Source organism: Microtus pennsylvanicus, chromosome 11 (genome assembly GCF_037038515.1).
Source record: "Microtus pennsylvanicus isolate mMicPen1 chromosome 11, mMicPen1.hap1, whole genome shotgun sequence".
In the NCBI taxonomy this organism is placed as follows: Eukaryota; Metazoa; Chordata; class Mammalia; order Rodentia; family Cricetidae; genus Microtus; species Microtus pennsylvanicus.
The window spans coordinates 42,423,084-42,435,575 of record NC_134589.1 but is presented as its reverse complement, the minus strand read 5'-3'; the positions used below and the strand labels follow the sequence as shown (position 1 = coordinate 42,435,575).

General features: G+C 54.7%; 1 protein-coding gene across 3 annotated transcripts in view; it reads right to left on the bottom strand.

The window, feature by feature from the left end:
- Nucleotides 1-12,492, bottom strand: part of Ksr1 (kinase suppressor of ras 1) — a 133,213-nt gene that overhangs the window by 11,784 nt on the left and 108,937 nt on the right. For 2 of the 3 annotated variants that reach the window (XM_075991449.1, XM_075991450.1), the window contains 7 exons: nt 11,619-11,680; nt 11,419-11,525; nt 7,929-8,094; nt 3,681-3,729; nt 2,872-2,920; nt 2,042-2,421; nt 82-178 (listed from right to left, as the gene is read on the bottom strand). In XM_075991449.1, coding sequence (XP_075847564.1) covers nt 82-178; nt 2,042-2,421; nt 2,872-2,920; nt 3,681-3,729; nt 7,929-8,094; nt 11,419-11,525; nt 11,619-11,680 — 910 coding nt within the window. Of the gene's footprint in view, nt 1-81; nt 179-2,041; nt 2,422-2,871; nt 2,921-3,680; nt 3,730-5,904; nt 5,947-7,928; nt 8,095-11,418; nt 11,526-11,618; nt 11,681-12,492 lie in introns of all 3 variants that reach the window. The other variant, XM_075991448.1, reaches the window with a different exon arrangement.

Genomic DNA, 12,492 nt, shown 5'->3' with positions numbered 1-12,492 from the left:
ACCTGGAACAGCGAATATGGCCTGGGGAAGGACCAAGAGCTCTAGAGGCAGCTGGAACCACCCCCCCAACCCTGCTTTTACCTTGATGATCTCCTGGGCGATCTGCCTCGTCTTGTTGATGTCCAGAGATATCTTGGGGTCCCTCACGAATGAGTGCAACGTCCGTCCCTTGCAGAAACTGTTGAGGGCAGTGGGGTTGGAAAGAGGCCTGAAGCTGCGATAGGCTAACCCCACTCCCATGGAACCTGGGAGGGGAACTGGGCCCACCTGCTTCTGGAAGGTTCTCCATCCCAACCAACAAGACACAAACATGTGTTTTTTAAACCAAGACTCCAGGTGGAGCCCAACTAGACATGCTTACACATACATGCACATCCATTTCTGGAGGTGCAAGGCCTGCCAGCTTTCCCTGCACGAGGAAACAGCTTGACCACACTCCCAGCCAATCAAGGCCGAACGGGAGGAACTCTGCCTCTGGGACTCTCAGCAGGCTACATGGAGCCTCTGGGCTCACCACAAAGTTATTTTCATTATATGTAGATTCCAGGGCATCACATCCTGTTGCTGACCGAGTAGTGTGTTCCTCTCTGTGCAGCCCCTTGCACTAATCCTAAGCTCTTCGGGAACTGGAGGCATGAGTGACAGGAGGGTGGATGGATGGCAGAGGAGGCTGCAGAGCTGCAGCACCCCTAAGTCGTTTGCTTGTTTCCCCAAAGCGCGGATGCAGGTGCAGGACACCTCATGCTGGTGAGGGCGGGTTTCTCTTGGCTTTGTGGAATGGAAGTCATGAGTACCCGAGTTGGGCTCCATCGCCCACTTACAAAGCGAACATGAAACTGGACGTGACAACAGACGCCTTTATTCTCAGTACCCAGGAGGCAGGAGCAGGTGAATCTGAGTTCAAGTCCAGCCTGGCCGACACAGGGAGTTCTAGGACAGCTGAGGCTCTATCAATAGACCCTATCTGTGCGTGTTTGTCAACCCACGCTGTAAACCACAGTGTTGGGGTCCGAACTCGGGCCCTCAGGCTCACAAGGGTGTTCTTGTCCATCAAGCCTTCTCCCCAGCTCCCTTGTCTGATTTTTAAAGTGGCCCAGGCAACCGTTTCTGTGTCTAGGTCTGCTGCTCTGGGCAAGGACATTGTTTTCCATGGAGAACGACAAGTGGGTCACAGAAGACTTTCTGAAGTAGAAACAGGCAATCTACATGAAGACAGCAAAATGTCAGGACTGGGGTATGGCTCAGCACGGCACCCGCTGAATGCACACGGCACCGGGCTCACCCCACAGCAAAACGTGCACTCCGAAGTAGACCTGAGGCCTACAGTCGACCAACAGAGGTAAAATGTGAACCAGCATTATCTTAGTTATATGTTTCTAAATTAAACTGTTTATTTCTGTTTATGTGCGTGTGTATATGTGGTATGTGTGCACACAGCACAGCATGCCTGTGGAGGTCTGAGGACAACTCGTGGGAGTCAGTTCTCTCCTAGGGATTCTGCAAATCAAAATCAGGCTGCCAGGTTTGTGCACCAAGTGCCCTCACCTGCTGAGTGAGTCATCTCGCGGGGCCCCAATTGGCTTTATTTTAATGGAAGGGATACTGAGATTCACCACACCCACTTTCGTGGGGAGACGTGTCCAGGCAAGGGGCTGTAAGTGTAGCTTCTGCTCTGTGTCTTCTAGAACACTAGGGTTTCCTTTATGCTCAGAGGGGTCTCTTGATTGATTGGTTGATTTACTTATTTATTTATGCATTTATTTTGAGGAGAGCCAAGGTCTTGCTATGCAGACCCGGCTTTCTAAAACTCAAGATTCCCCTGTGTCAGCCTCCGGGTGCCAGCACTACAGGCGTATGCTGCCATGCCCAGCTCTGGTGTTCTAACATCAGTGGGCAGTGTGGATGGGGACATGATTCCCTATCTTTGGTTTTCTTCTTCCTCTTTGATAACCCTTCCACATCCTCCAGGGCATCCACAGAAGCCTTGGGCTTCAGGGACAGGGAAGCTGTGCTGCTCACGGGCCCAGGCGGGGTGGCTTACCTGGTGATGATGGCCAGGTGGGGTGGGTTCATGCAGGCCCCCATAAAGAGCACCACGTTCTCATGCCTGGTCTGCCTGTAGTTCATCACCTCTTTCTTGAACAGCTTCAGGTGGTCCTGATTGTGGCCATCCATCTCCAGCAGCCGAATGGCCACCTCACCATGCCAACGGCCTCGGTGCACCCGGCCCCAGCGGCCCTGCCCAATGGGCTCGCCTAGCTCCACCTGTTCAAAGGGGATGTCCCACTCCTGCAGGTACACGCTGGTCTGGCTGGCTTTTCGAGAGATGGGACCCCGCCAGGGCCGGCGGGAGCTGGGGAGGTCGTCCACCTCGTCCTCATCATCTTCTGCCTCGGATTTGCCAGCCTCAGGTTCCTCAGCCTGAGAGGAGAATGAGATTGAAAGAGAGGAGTGAGTCTGGGTCTCACGTAGCCCAGGCTAGCCTCCAACTCGCTATGTAGCTGAGGATGACTTTGACCTTCTGATCCTACCACCTCCATCTCCTCAGCGACCTGCACCACCACAACTGGTTACGGCGGTCCTTGACACCTATGAGAACCGCCTATCACGCTCTGATTACACAGAGATAGATGCCTACCGCCATCCCAGGCCAGGGACTGGGTCTGTAGGCTGGGAGCCGGGACAGGAGAATACAGAGGCTCTCACAGCTAACGCTCTACATCATTCTCTGGTTATGCACACCACACCTGCCCACACCTGCTGCAACAGGCTCTGCATCCTCACTCCCCCACGGCCCCCACCACCCTGTGCACCCTAAGAGAGGAGAGAGAGGCAGCTATCTTGGGTCTCAGACAAATCGCTCCCACTCACCTCTGCTTCATGAACACCCAGCACGTCTGCTTTGGGCTGGTCGTCGGGCCTAAGAGTGAAACGGGCTTTGTCAGGGAGCTCCTGGGCTGGGCCCAGGGCGGCCCTGGGGGAGGCAATGTGGAAGCTGAGGATATGGCTGGAGGCTGGGGGCGGGAATGCAGGTGGGCAGTTATCCCCCTGGCCCTTGCAGCACGTGGTGCAGGGTCCCACGCTCCTGCCTCTGAGCAGGCTATCACCACCTCGCAGTGTGAACTTATGTAACTTAACCCCTCTAAATGGTTGCACTTAGAGACCTACTTTCTGGCTAAGAACTGAGGGGCCAGGAGACAGGAGCTCAAGGTAACCTAATGGAGAGGGGGATCCAGAGGCAGGAGCTAGGTGTAGCAAGTCTCTCTGTGTTCACCTATATTTCCTGCTGAGCCATGAGTCTGCTGCTGTTGTATACACAGCCCCATACAGGGCTCACAGTGTGGATAGGAGGCGAATGTAGATTCGCCCATCCCCCACCAGGCTGGCCCAGAACCAGAGGGTCAGATATATAGGGGTTGGTTGGGAGGGTCAGATATGTAGGGGTGGGTTGGGAGGTGGCTGGGGAGGGTCAGATATGTAGGGGTGGTCTGGGAGGGTCAGATATGTAGGGGTGGGTTGGGAGGTGGCTGGGGAGGGTCAGATATGTAGGGGTGGTCTGGGAGGGTCAGATATGTAGGGGTGGGTTGGGAGGTGGCTGGGGAGGGTCAGATATGTAGGGGTGGTCTGGGAGGGTCAGATATGTAGGGGTGGGTTGGGAGGTGGCTGGGGAGGGGTCATACCGTGTGCTGTCAGCTGTGCTGGAGGGCAGGGCTGCCTGAGCTGAAATGTCTGTGGGAAAGAGAACAGGAGCAAAGTGTGAGGATGCTTTCCTTCATCCCCAAAGACTAGCACATCAGGGACACCCCTTCTCTTCTGAGCTGTCACCTCTCCTCAGGCCGCTTCCACCAGGATCAGCTCATATTTTGCAAGCTGACACAAACTCAGTCTCTACAGCCTTTGGTCTACATGGCTGCCCCAGGCAGAGGCTCTGGGTGAGTGACTCTAGAGACCCCAACAATTAATACTGCTGCTGTGGGCTCAAATGACCCCACTGTGGCAAAAGCTAACACTGCTGCCCCCACTGAGGGTCCTTCTGGAAGGAAGCAGGGCTGGCTGTCATCTTTCAAAGCAGGGATACCCTTTGCCTAGCTAGAAGTCGGGCTGGCAGCTACGCAGCACCGATAACGTCTGTGGCACCTGGTACCTAGTGTAGCTGCTGGTCCCGACTCTGAGAGTGGTTGGCTGCCTTCACAGTGCTGCGCAAGAAGAGGAAATCCAGTCTGTGCACCAAGAGGCTCCAGGCTGGCAACTAAGGCCGGCCCCGGGACCCTAGGTAGCCCAGCTGTAGCACTAAGACCCACTTCTAGGACACCAGAAACAGACACGTCCCCTCCTGAGCGGAACAAAGAGCGGTGGCAGTGAGCAGAGCTCTCCTCTCTCCACAAAGAGAACCAGGAAGTGGCAACAGCTCAAGCTATCAGAGGCCCCTTTCCTACCCTGGACAAAGACCTTCCCCCTCAGCCCTCAGCTAGTCTCCTTTGCTGGAAGGGTTTCTCCATAGCTGTCAGAGAAACCAGACTCCGACAGAAGCTGTGGCCTTCTTATGGGGAGATGCACACGTGAGCGCAACACCCTGGGCAGTGTTGGGGTCCACGGGCCTCAGAAGCATCTGCTATGACCTCTCCAGCCACCGCCAGATTGCCTCCAGACTGCCAGACCAGCATATTCACACATGCTCAGGCCACTCCAGAAGCCACACATGTCTTGGGTGAGGTGCGGGGGTAGGGATGGGGGGCAAAGGTCTGGGAAGCCTCACACCTGCCCTTAAGAATGTATTGTGCGGGGGCTGGAGAGATGGCTCAGCGGTTAAGAGCATTGCCTGCTCTTCCAAAGGTCCTGAGTTCAATTCCCAGTAACCACATGATGGCTCACAACCATCTGTAATGAGGTCTGGTGCCCTCTTCTGGCCTTCAGACATACACACAGAAAGAATATTGTATACATAATAAATAAATAAATAAATGTATTGTGTACTCTGTTCTTGTTCCAATTAGTACACGGAGCCCTACCCGAGCTGCAGGGCACAGCAGGCCACTCGGGAAGAAATGCTGTGGTTCCCCAGTTGAGGGGGGACACTAGTGTACATACACACCCTAGAGCCAGTAACTACAAAGGCTCTGGGAGGTGAGGTAGGGGATCACACAACAGGGGTGCACCCAAAGCCCCTGGCAGCCTGCACACACACATGAATAGAATTATGGGGATAATGGTTACCAAATGCTCCAACTCGATTCTTCAAGGGAGCTGATCCAGAGAATAGAAAAGCCTGGAATAACCAAAATACTGGGGCTTCCAGTCTTGGCAAATCAGAGAAAAGATTATAGTTGTCTAAAGCGCATAACCCCACAGTGTTGGGTACTTCCAGCGGGAGGAGAAAAACATCAATCTTATTCGGCCTCGAATGGGGAGAGGTATGGGCAAATACAGAAGTGTGCAAAATAGTTTCTGTAGAGGGAATCCAAAGACTGCCTTACTGAATAGAAATTCTTCCTTCACGCAATGAGGTAGTTCCACTGAATGCCAGCAGGTGGCACTGTATGCTAAGGCTGGGAAAGGCAAAGACAGCTGAGGGATGACAACGGTGCCTGCCTGCTAAGACTTTCCCAAATTAGCTTTCCCTTGTCATTCATTTTTCACGAGGCATCGGCAAGCAGCCCCCACCCCTCATTCTGCAAACCCAAGTTCTGGGTTCCCATCCTGTCACTTCTGGGCAGGGTGATCTTGAACCAGTTCCCTGCAGTCTCTGTGAGGGGCTGCACAGGATGGACTCCAGGGTCCCATCCAGCAAGGTACTGCCCTCTGGCCCAGCTGCAGAGGGCTAAAGCGCATGGGGAGAATGCACCAGGCGGGACAGCCAGAGGGTCACAGCAAGGGGCAGTGAGTGGACCCATGCAGAGGACTCACCTGGGAAGATAAACTGCTGTCTGTGATGAATGAAGCAGGCAGCTTAAAACAGAAGAGGAGGTGAGTCACACGGTGCGAAGGCAGTGCGGGGGGGGGGGGGGGTGCGTGGACTAGGGGAGGGGCGGGTGCTGGTTATTGGCTCAGATGGCTCTGGTGAGCAAAGGTGAAGCCATGCAGGAAAAAGGAACCGAACCAGAAAAGAATCAGGTGTGGTGAGCCCAGGAGCGGAGGCTGCACTGGAGATGGGGCAAGGGACCATCTCAGCGGTCGCCTTGCTGAACAGCCGTGGCCAGTGAGCACTGGGAAAAGCTACAGCCAGTTTTGTTGGAGAGAATGCGCAGGAGCCAGGATGGAGTATGGAGAGCAGTGGCTTTGATGACGTCCACCAGTGTGTGCGCAACGGCCTCCCTCCCTTCAGTCCACCCGACCCAGAAGCGCCCCGACCGCGCTGCTTGAGTGCTGGATCCTCCCTGTGCTGGGATTCTAGACAGGGAACCCGCACACACCACTCGCCTTCTGCTTCTGAGATGTTTGTTATCCTGCCTGGGCCAGTTTCCCACACACGGGCACCATTCTCCGGCTATGTATGGCCGGCCTTGCAAGTAGCTGGGACTCTTGGTGAGTCTAACCTTGACTCTCCTCCATGAGAAGGTGATCAAGCCCCCCCAGTGCCTTACTGTAAGTAGGGGAATACAAAGCTAGCCCAGGCTTTCCTATGAGGCTCCTGGACAGCACAGGGCAGGTAGGTGGCGGAGGGGTTCGAGGTCCTTCCCTGCGGGCTCATCTCAGCCCCCCCCCAGGGATCTGCTTACGAGTCCACTAAAACCATGGAGAGGGTAAGGCTTCTGTGCAGGACAATGGGGGCCCATTTCCTTGTGGGTCATCTGTCTCTTGTCTTTTCAAACCAGTGCTTCTTAGAAAAACCCAAAGTAGAAAGTTTATCAAGGCCAGAGAGTAAAGGCAGAAGAGAACTGAAAAGGACGCTAATCCAGGGGGCACCGCTCAGCCGCAGGGAGGGACGAAGTGCGGGACAGACATCACTGTTAAGAGCACCCCCGCCACAAGCATTAAGGCAGGCGCAAGAACACGCGACAGAAGAGTCCGACCCTTTGGCCCCTCACCACCCTGAAAAGAAGTCTCGAAGTCCCCAGTGGGCCCAGAGGCTGCTTGGCCAGCTGCTGGCTATGTATAGGTCAGTGTGGGTACCGCTAGCCAGAGGGGATGAGGGGCGTGGTGGCACTCTGTCTTTTTGGGTTTATAATGTCAGGAACTAGCGACAGGGGGCTGATCTGGACCCCGTGGGTTACGGCAAACAGGAGCGCCAGAGCTGTGGCTTTCCCTTAGGACTGCAAACTGGGTAAGCCCAGGGCCGAGATGGGCAGCAAAGGATGCCAAGGCAACAGCTCAGTGCCATGGGGGCGAATGGGCTTTGCTGTGCTCCCTGGAGATAGGGCAGCCCAGGGTGGCTGACCCTGTGGAACTGAGGGCAGCTGGGCTCAGCTCTGTCCCTCCAGAGTTGTCCCAGGACTCACTGTCTTCACTTGTTCAGTGGGAACACCTCATTCTAATTCCCCAGGGTCTCTGGGTGGCACATGAAGGAATATGAGGTCTTGTCTGAGAAGCCAGCCCCAATAAACAACTATATATGCCAGAGGCCCAATGCCCTTTGGTAGGTTTTCTACTCCATACTGTGCCTGTCACATCACCCCTGAACTCAGAAGTCATCCCTGAGAGAAGGAGAGGCTGGACAGGAGCCTCCACAAGCACAGGCAAGCAGCCTGGGGCTACCCCAAGAACCCAGGCTCTGTGTTAGACAGACTTGGGTTTGGCCCTCACTCTACCACTCAACAACGCAGGGCCGGCCACTCCTCCTTTCTCAAGCCCAGCAAACTCATCTGTAAGAAGGGGGCAACAGCACCAATCCCACGCTCAACAAATGCTCCACAGACCCAAATCTCAGGGGACACCGGGAGAGGGTCTGAGGCCACCCCTAAGAATCCAGAATAAACCCAGAGGTGTGGTACCTGGGAAGTTGAACCTGCTGTCCCGCTGGCCAGGAGAGGGGTTGGGGGGCGTGGTGGCACTGGAGGGGTTAGATGAGGTCAGGAAGGGCGCCGGTGATGAGGGTGTGGAGGACGTGGTGGAGGATGGGTTGCTGCTGGAGTCCAGGTTCATGGCTGGAGGATGTTCCTGCAGGACCAGAGATGCTGGGCTGGGCAGGGCTGCAACCTCAACTCAGCCACTGCCGACCTGCTGAAGACTCCCTTTCTCCCCGCTCCTTCCACCTCCATGGGTGGAGGTCAGGCCAAGAGATCCTTGGGGCCCTGTTCTGTAGTCCCAAGATTTCCTGGACTAATCTATGATGAAAAGACACTTGGAGACCCTCCCCTAAAGGGTTCCTGCCCATCTCTCTTACTGCACTTCCTACTTCCCTCTGGAAGTCCATCTGAGCCCTAGCTGGAACTATGTGTGTTCTTCCTCTTTATTCTCCCATAGCGCCCAGCATACAACATCCAGGCCCCTTAACACACATCTTGTCAGCTGCAGACGGCCGAGGTTGGCTTGCTGCCAACCACCTCTCCCACCCCAGCACCTGCCTGGCTCTGAGCTGGAAACCCAGCTTCTTAACGAATGGATCCACACTGTGACCAACAGTTTTTCAGTTTCTGCTATGTGCCAAGCACTCTGCAGCCAGCAGGGTGATAACAAGGCTCAGAATCTATAGTCCTGTGACCTTGTCCTAAAAGTACAAGAACCTGTAAAACTCCACAAGAGGCAACAGCTTGGGCCAGTGGTGCCTGCCATCGTGCAGGGTTAAGAATTCCAGGACTGGGGTCGGGGGGTATGGCTCAGCTGCTGTGGCGCTTGCCTAGCACACAAAGCCCTGGTTTTGGTCCTGGTACTGCAAAAAGTAGGCATAGTGGAACAGGCCTGTAATCCCAGAACTCAGGAGGCAAAAGCAGGAGGATCCCAAGTCCAAAGTCAGTCTTATCTACAAAGTGAGTTTGAGACCAGTCTGGGGATACATGAGACTTTGTATCAAAAAAGAAAGGGGTGTGTGGGGTGTGGTGGTGGGGGAATCTAGAGCTAGAAGGAAGTTTCGGAGAGAGACTCCAGGAACTGACTGCAGGGGCAGGCCTGGTTCATCACACACTGCAGCTTCAATACCTGTCCAGCCCTGTCTTGGAAAAGGCAGGTGACAGGCTCAAACCTTAGACAGGTGTGGTTTCTAGTCAGAATGAAATAGCTTCTGGATTTCAAAGACATTTGAGTATCATTTGCACACACACATACGTGAACACTTTTACACGTGTGTGGAGGCCAGAGGCTGAGACACTAGATGCCACCACTTCCTGCCTTGTTTTCAGAGGCAGTGTCCTTTACTGATCTGACGAGACTGGCTGATCAGCAAGGGTCTTCCTGTCTCCACTTGTCTGGTACTTAGGATCACAGGTGCACCGCTATCCCTGGCTTTTTATTGTTTCATATTAAGACAGGGTCTCCCTACATAGTTCTGGCTGGCTTGAAACTTGTTATGCAGACCAGGCTGCCCATGAACTCACAGGAATCCGCCTGCCTCTGCCTCCTGGGTGCTGGGATTAAAGGTGTGAGCTTTATGGCTCTCTTGTCTGGCTTTGTATGTGGGTGTTGGGCATCAGAACCCAGGTCCTAAGCGATCACGCTATGGACTGAGCCATCTCTCCAGACCCAGAGACATTTAGTTTATTAATTATCTTCTACCTATGGGGGGATTCTAATTAGGACGGATTAAAGCAGGGCTTTTCTAGTTGTGTTGATAAGGACTACACACCAGATTCTGGTCAGTAACTACGAGGCTGGGCTATGCCCCTTAGGACAGAGTAGGGTAGATGACTTGGAGCTCAGGACCTGGGCACCCAGGTAACCTGGGATCAGCGGGTGCAGTCTGCAAGGGAAGCCAGTATGGAAGGGGTGGGGGAAACTCAGGCTTAGCTCTTCTGCCCGCAGCTTTGTGCAATGGCATCAGGTATGACACAGGCTGCCTGAGATTCCCACCAGGGTTCTACCACTTCTTAGCTGGGTGACTTTGGGCAACTTCCTTGACCTCTCTGAGCTTCCATTTCCTTAGCCTCACACCGTGACTTATGCCAGTGTACCGCTGTGTGGATTTGTAGCAAAACAAAGGCTGGGCATGCAGTACACAGTAGACGTCTAATGTTTGCCCATTTGACTCGCTATCTTGGACCAAACAGGGCTTGGGATCATGCTTTGAGACTTAACCAAGCTACAAGGCCCAAGAGGGGTCTGGGAGCACTTTGGGTTAGGTGGATTGCAGATCTGGTTCAACATCTTTACTTCCTAGGGCAGAAAGGAAAGCCTTATACAAAACAGGGTCCAACCTGTTAGTGCCACGTATAACAAACTTCTCTCTTGCAAGACCTGAGGCTGTGGGTGGCCAGTGTACCTTGAAGCTCACAGAGCTGAAGTTGGCCTGGCCTGCCCCCACTCTAAGGCTGCGGATCCCTTTCCCCCCAGCCCCCCCGCCCCGCCTCTCTGCACCTGTGCGGCTCTGACACACTTCTGACCTGAGCTGCAGTATCACCCAAAGACAGGTCGCAGCGGCTGCACCACAGGCACTCACTCAGTGACCCCACACAGACACTTCTGACTGTCTAGCATGTGCAGGGGACAAAGTGGATGTAATGGATGTGTGGGAGGGAACAGCAGTGCCTGGATGTCTGGTGACATCTGTGAAAAGGGGACTGGGCGGGAGGGAGTGGTTAAAGGAGGAGTTGGAGAGGAATGAGACAGGTATCCCCCCCCCCAGCAATAGGGGCCCCATCCTAGCGTCTGTGCATGAAGCACTGTTATCCTGCTCCAAACAATCCGTGAGGGAAGCTCAGAGGGATCAAGCCACTCATTTAAGGTCACAGAAGCCCAAAAGGGGACGGTGGAGACTCACAGCCAGGGCTGAGGACCCGTGGGACTGTGTTCCCCAGAAAGATAGTATGTTGAAATCTAGCCCCCCCCCACCCCGTGGTGCAACTGGGGAGTTGCTCAGGCCATGAGAATGGTGTCTTCATAAACAGGGTCACTGCCCATATCAGAGAGGCCAGGGCAGCTTGCTGGGCTCTTCCATTATGTGAAGACACAGTGAGGGACCACGAGGAATGGGCTCTGGGAAACCTGGGCCTCAGTTTTCCCATCTGTAACACGAAGCATGTACATGCCCCTCAGAACTAGGTTTTGGGCACACAGTAGGTGCTTAGGAAATGCTGGCTCACAAATGCCAGGGGTAGGGGGTCATGGGAATCACCACATACAACTCCAACATGGACAGAACCACAGTCGGGATGTGGCTAAGCCAGGATCCCTGGCGCGCCCCAACCCTGTCTGTGCCACAGATCTTAGACTGTGGTGTGGTGTCCCACTTCCCCAGTAAGCCTGATGAGGGGGTGTTTGTGAAGGGAATCCAGGGCTGGGGGTGGCGGTGCTCCTGATGTTAGTGCAGGCCCCAGGACACTGCCAGCTTACCTTCTTTGTCAGGGCCTTGGGCAGGGTCCCAAAATGGGGCTCTGACGCTCTGTCCACCGGGTTGTTGATGTCCGAGGGGACAGACTCTGTCCTCCGGAGCCGGGCTACTGTGTGGAGAGGGGGAATCCATTAGCAGGAACAGATACCACCGAGGTGCGCCCAGTTCCTGGAAGTGGGAGAGGGCAGGAGCGGGCACTCACGTGGGAGGAAGGATATTCTGCAGGCGGGGGCTTCCTTCGTGCACCTGTTGTGACATTTCAACCTGCAAAGGGGGAAAGTTAGCACGTAAGGGGTGCCCGGAATTACCCAGATGACCCGGACACAGCCTCAGTTTCCCCAAAGCTCTCAACAAGTGTTAGCTTCAAGGTGTGGGGGCACCCTGTGTGCCATAGCCACTGTCTTCTATATCTCCACAAACCCCTCTCCTGCTTTTTAAGGGGAACTTCCAGAGGCCACCAGCATCAGCAGGGGCCCCGAAGCCCCCAAGGGTGTCCTCTTTCAGGCACGGGCCAGTCTGATGGGCAGTCCCCAGCCAGAAATGGGGAGAGCTGGGTTCCCCTTTGGGACTAGCCAGTTGGTCCCACAAGTCTCAGTGTTCCTACTAACAAAATGGGAGATGGGGCCACTATAAGCACAGGACAGTGTGTGGCTCAGGGGCCGCCATGTGCTGGCCACATCTGCATGGGAGCTGAGGATCTCATTTATAGCCAAATGACCAGTTTGCTCAGAGATCAGAGAGTCCTCAGGATACAGTTCATCATGAGACCCTGTCGCCTCCGCCCTGATGACAGCTCAGGAGTAGCCACTCATGGGAGCTCACACAGGCTGAGCAGATCAGCTCCCCTGATGTCTAAATGGTAAACACGAAGCCCAGAAAGGGCAAGGGCTCTACTCCATGTCACACAGCAACACCAGGGCACGGGCAGCTAGGAAATGAAACTCCAGGCCACCCTCTGTAAGGTGTGTGGGCAACGAGATGGCAGATGCCAGTCTGTTGGCCCTCACTGTTCCCCACTCACGTCCCTTCCCACTGGAAGCCAAGCAACGACATGGCAAATCTCCACCTCTCCTCAC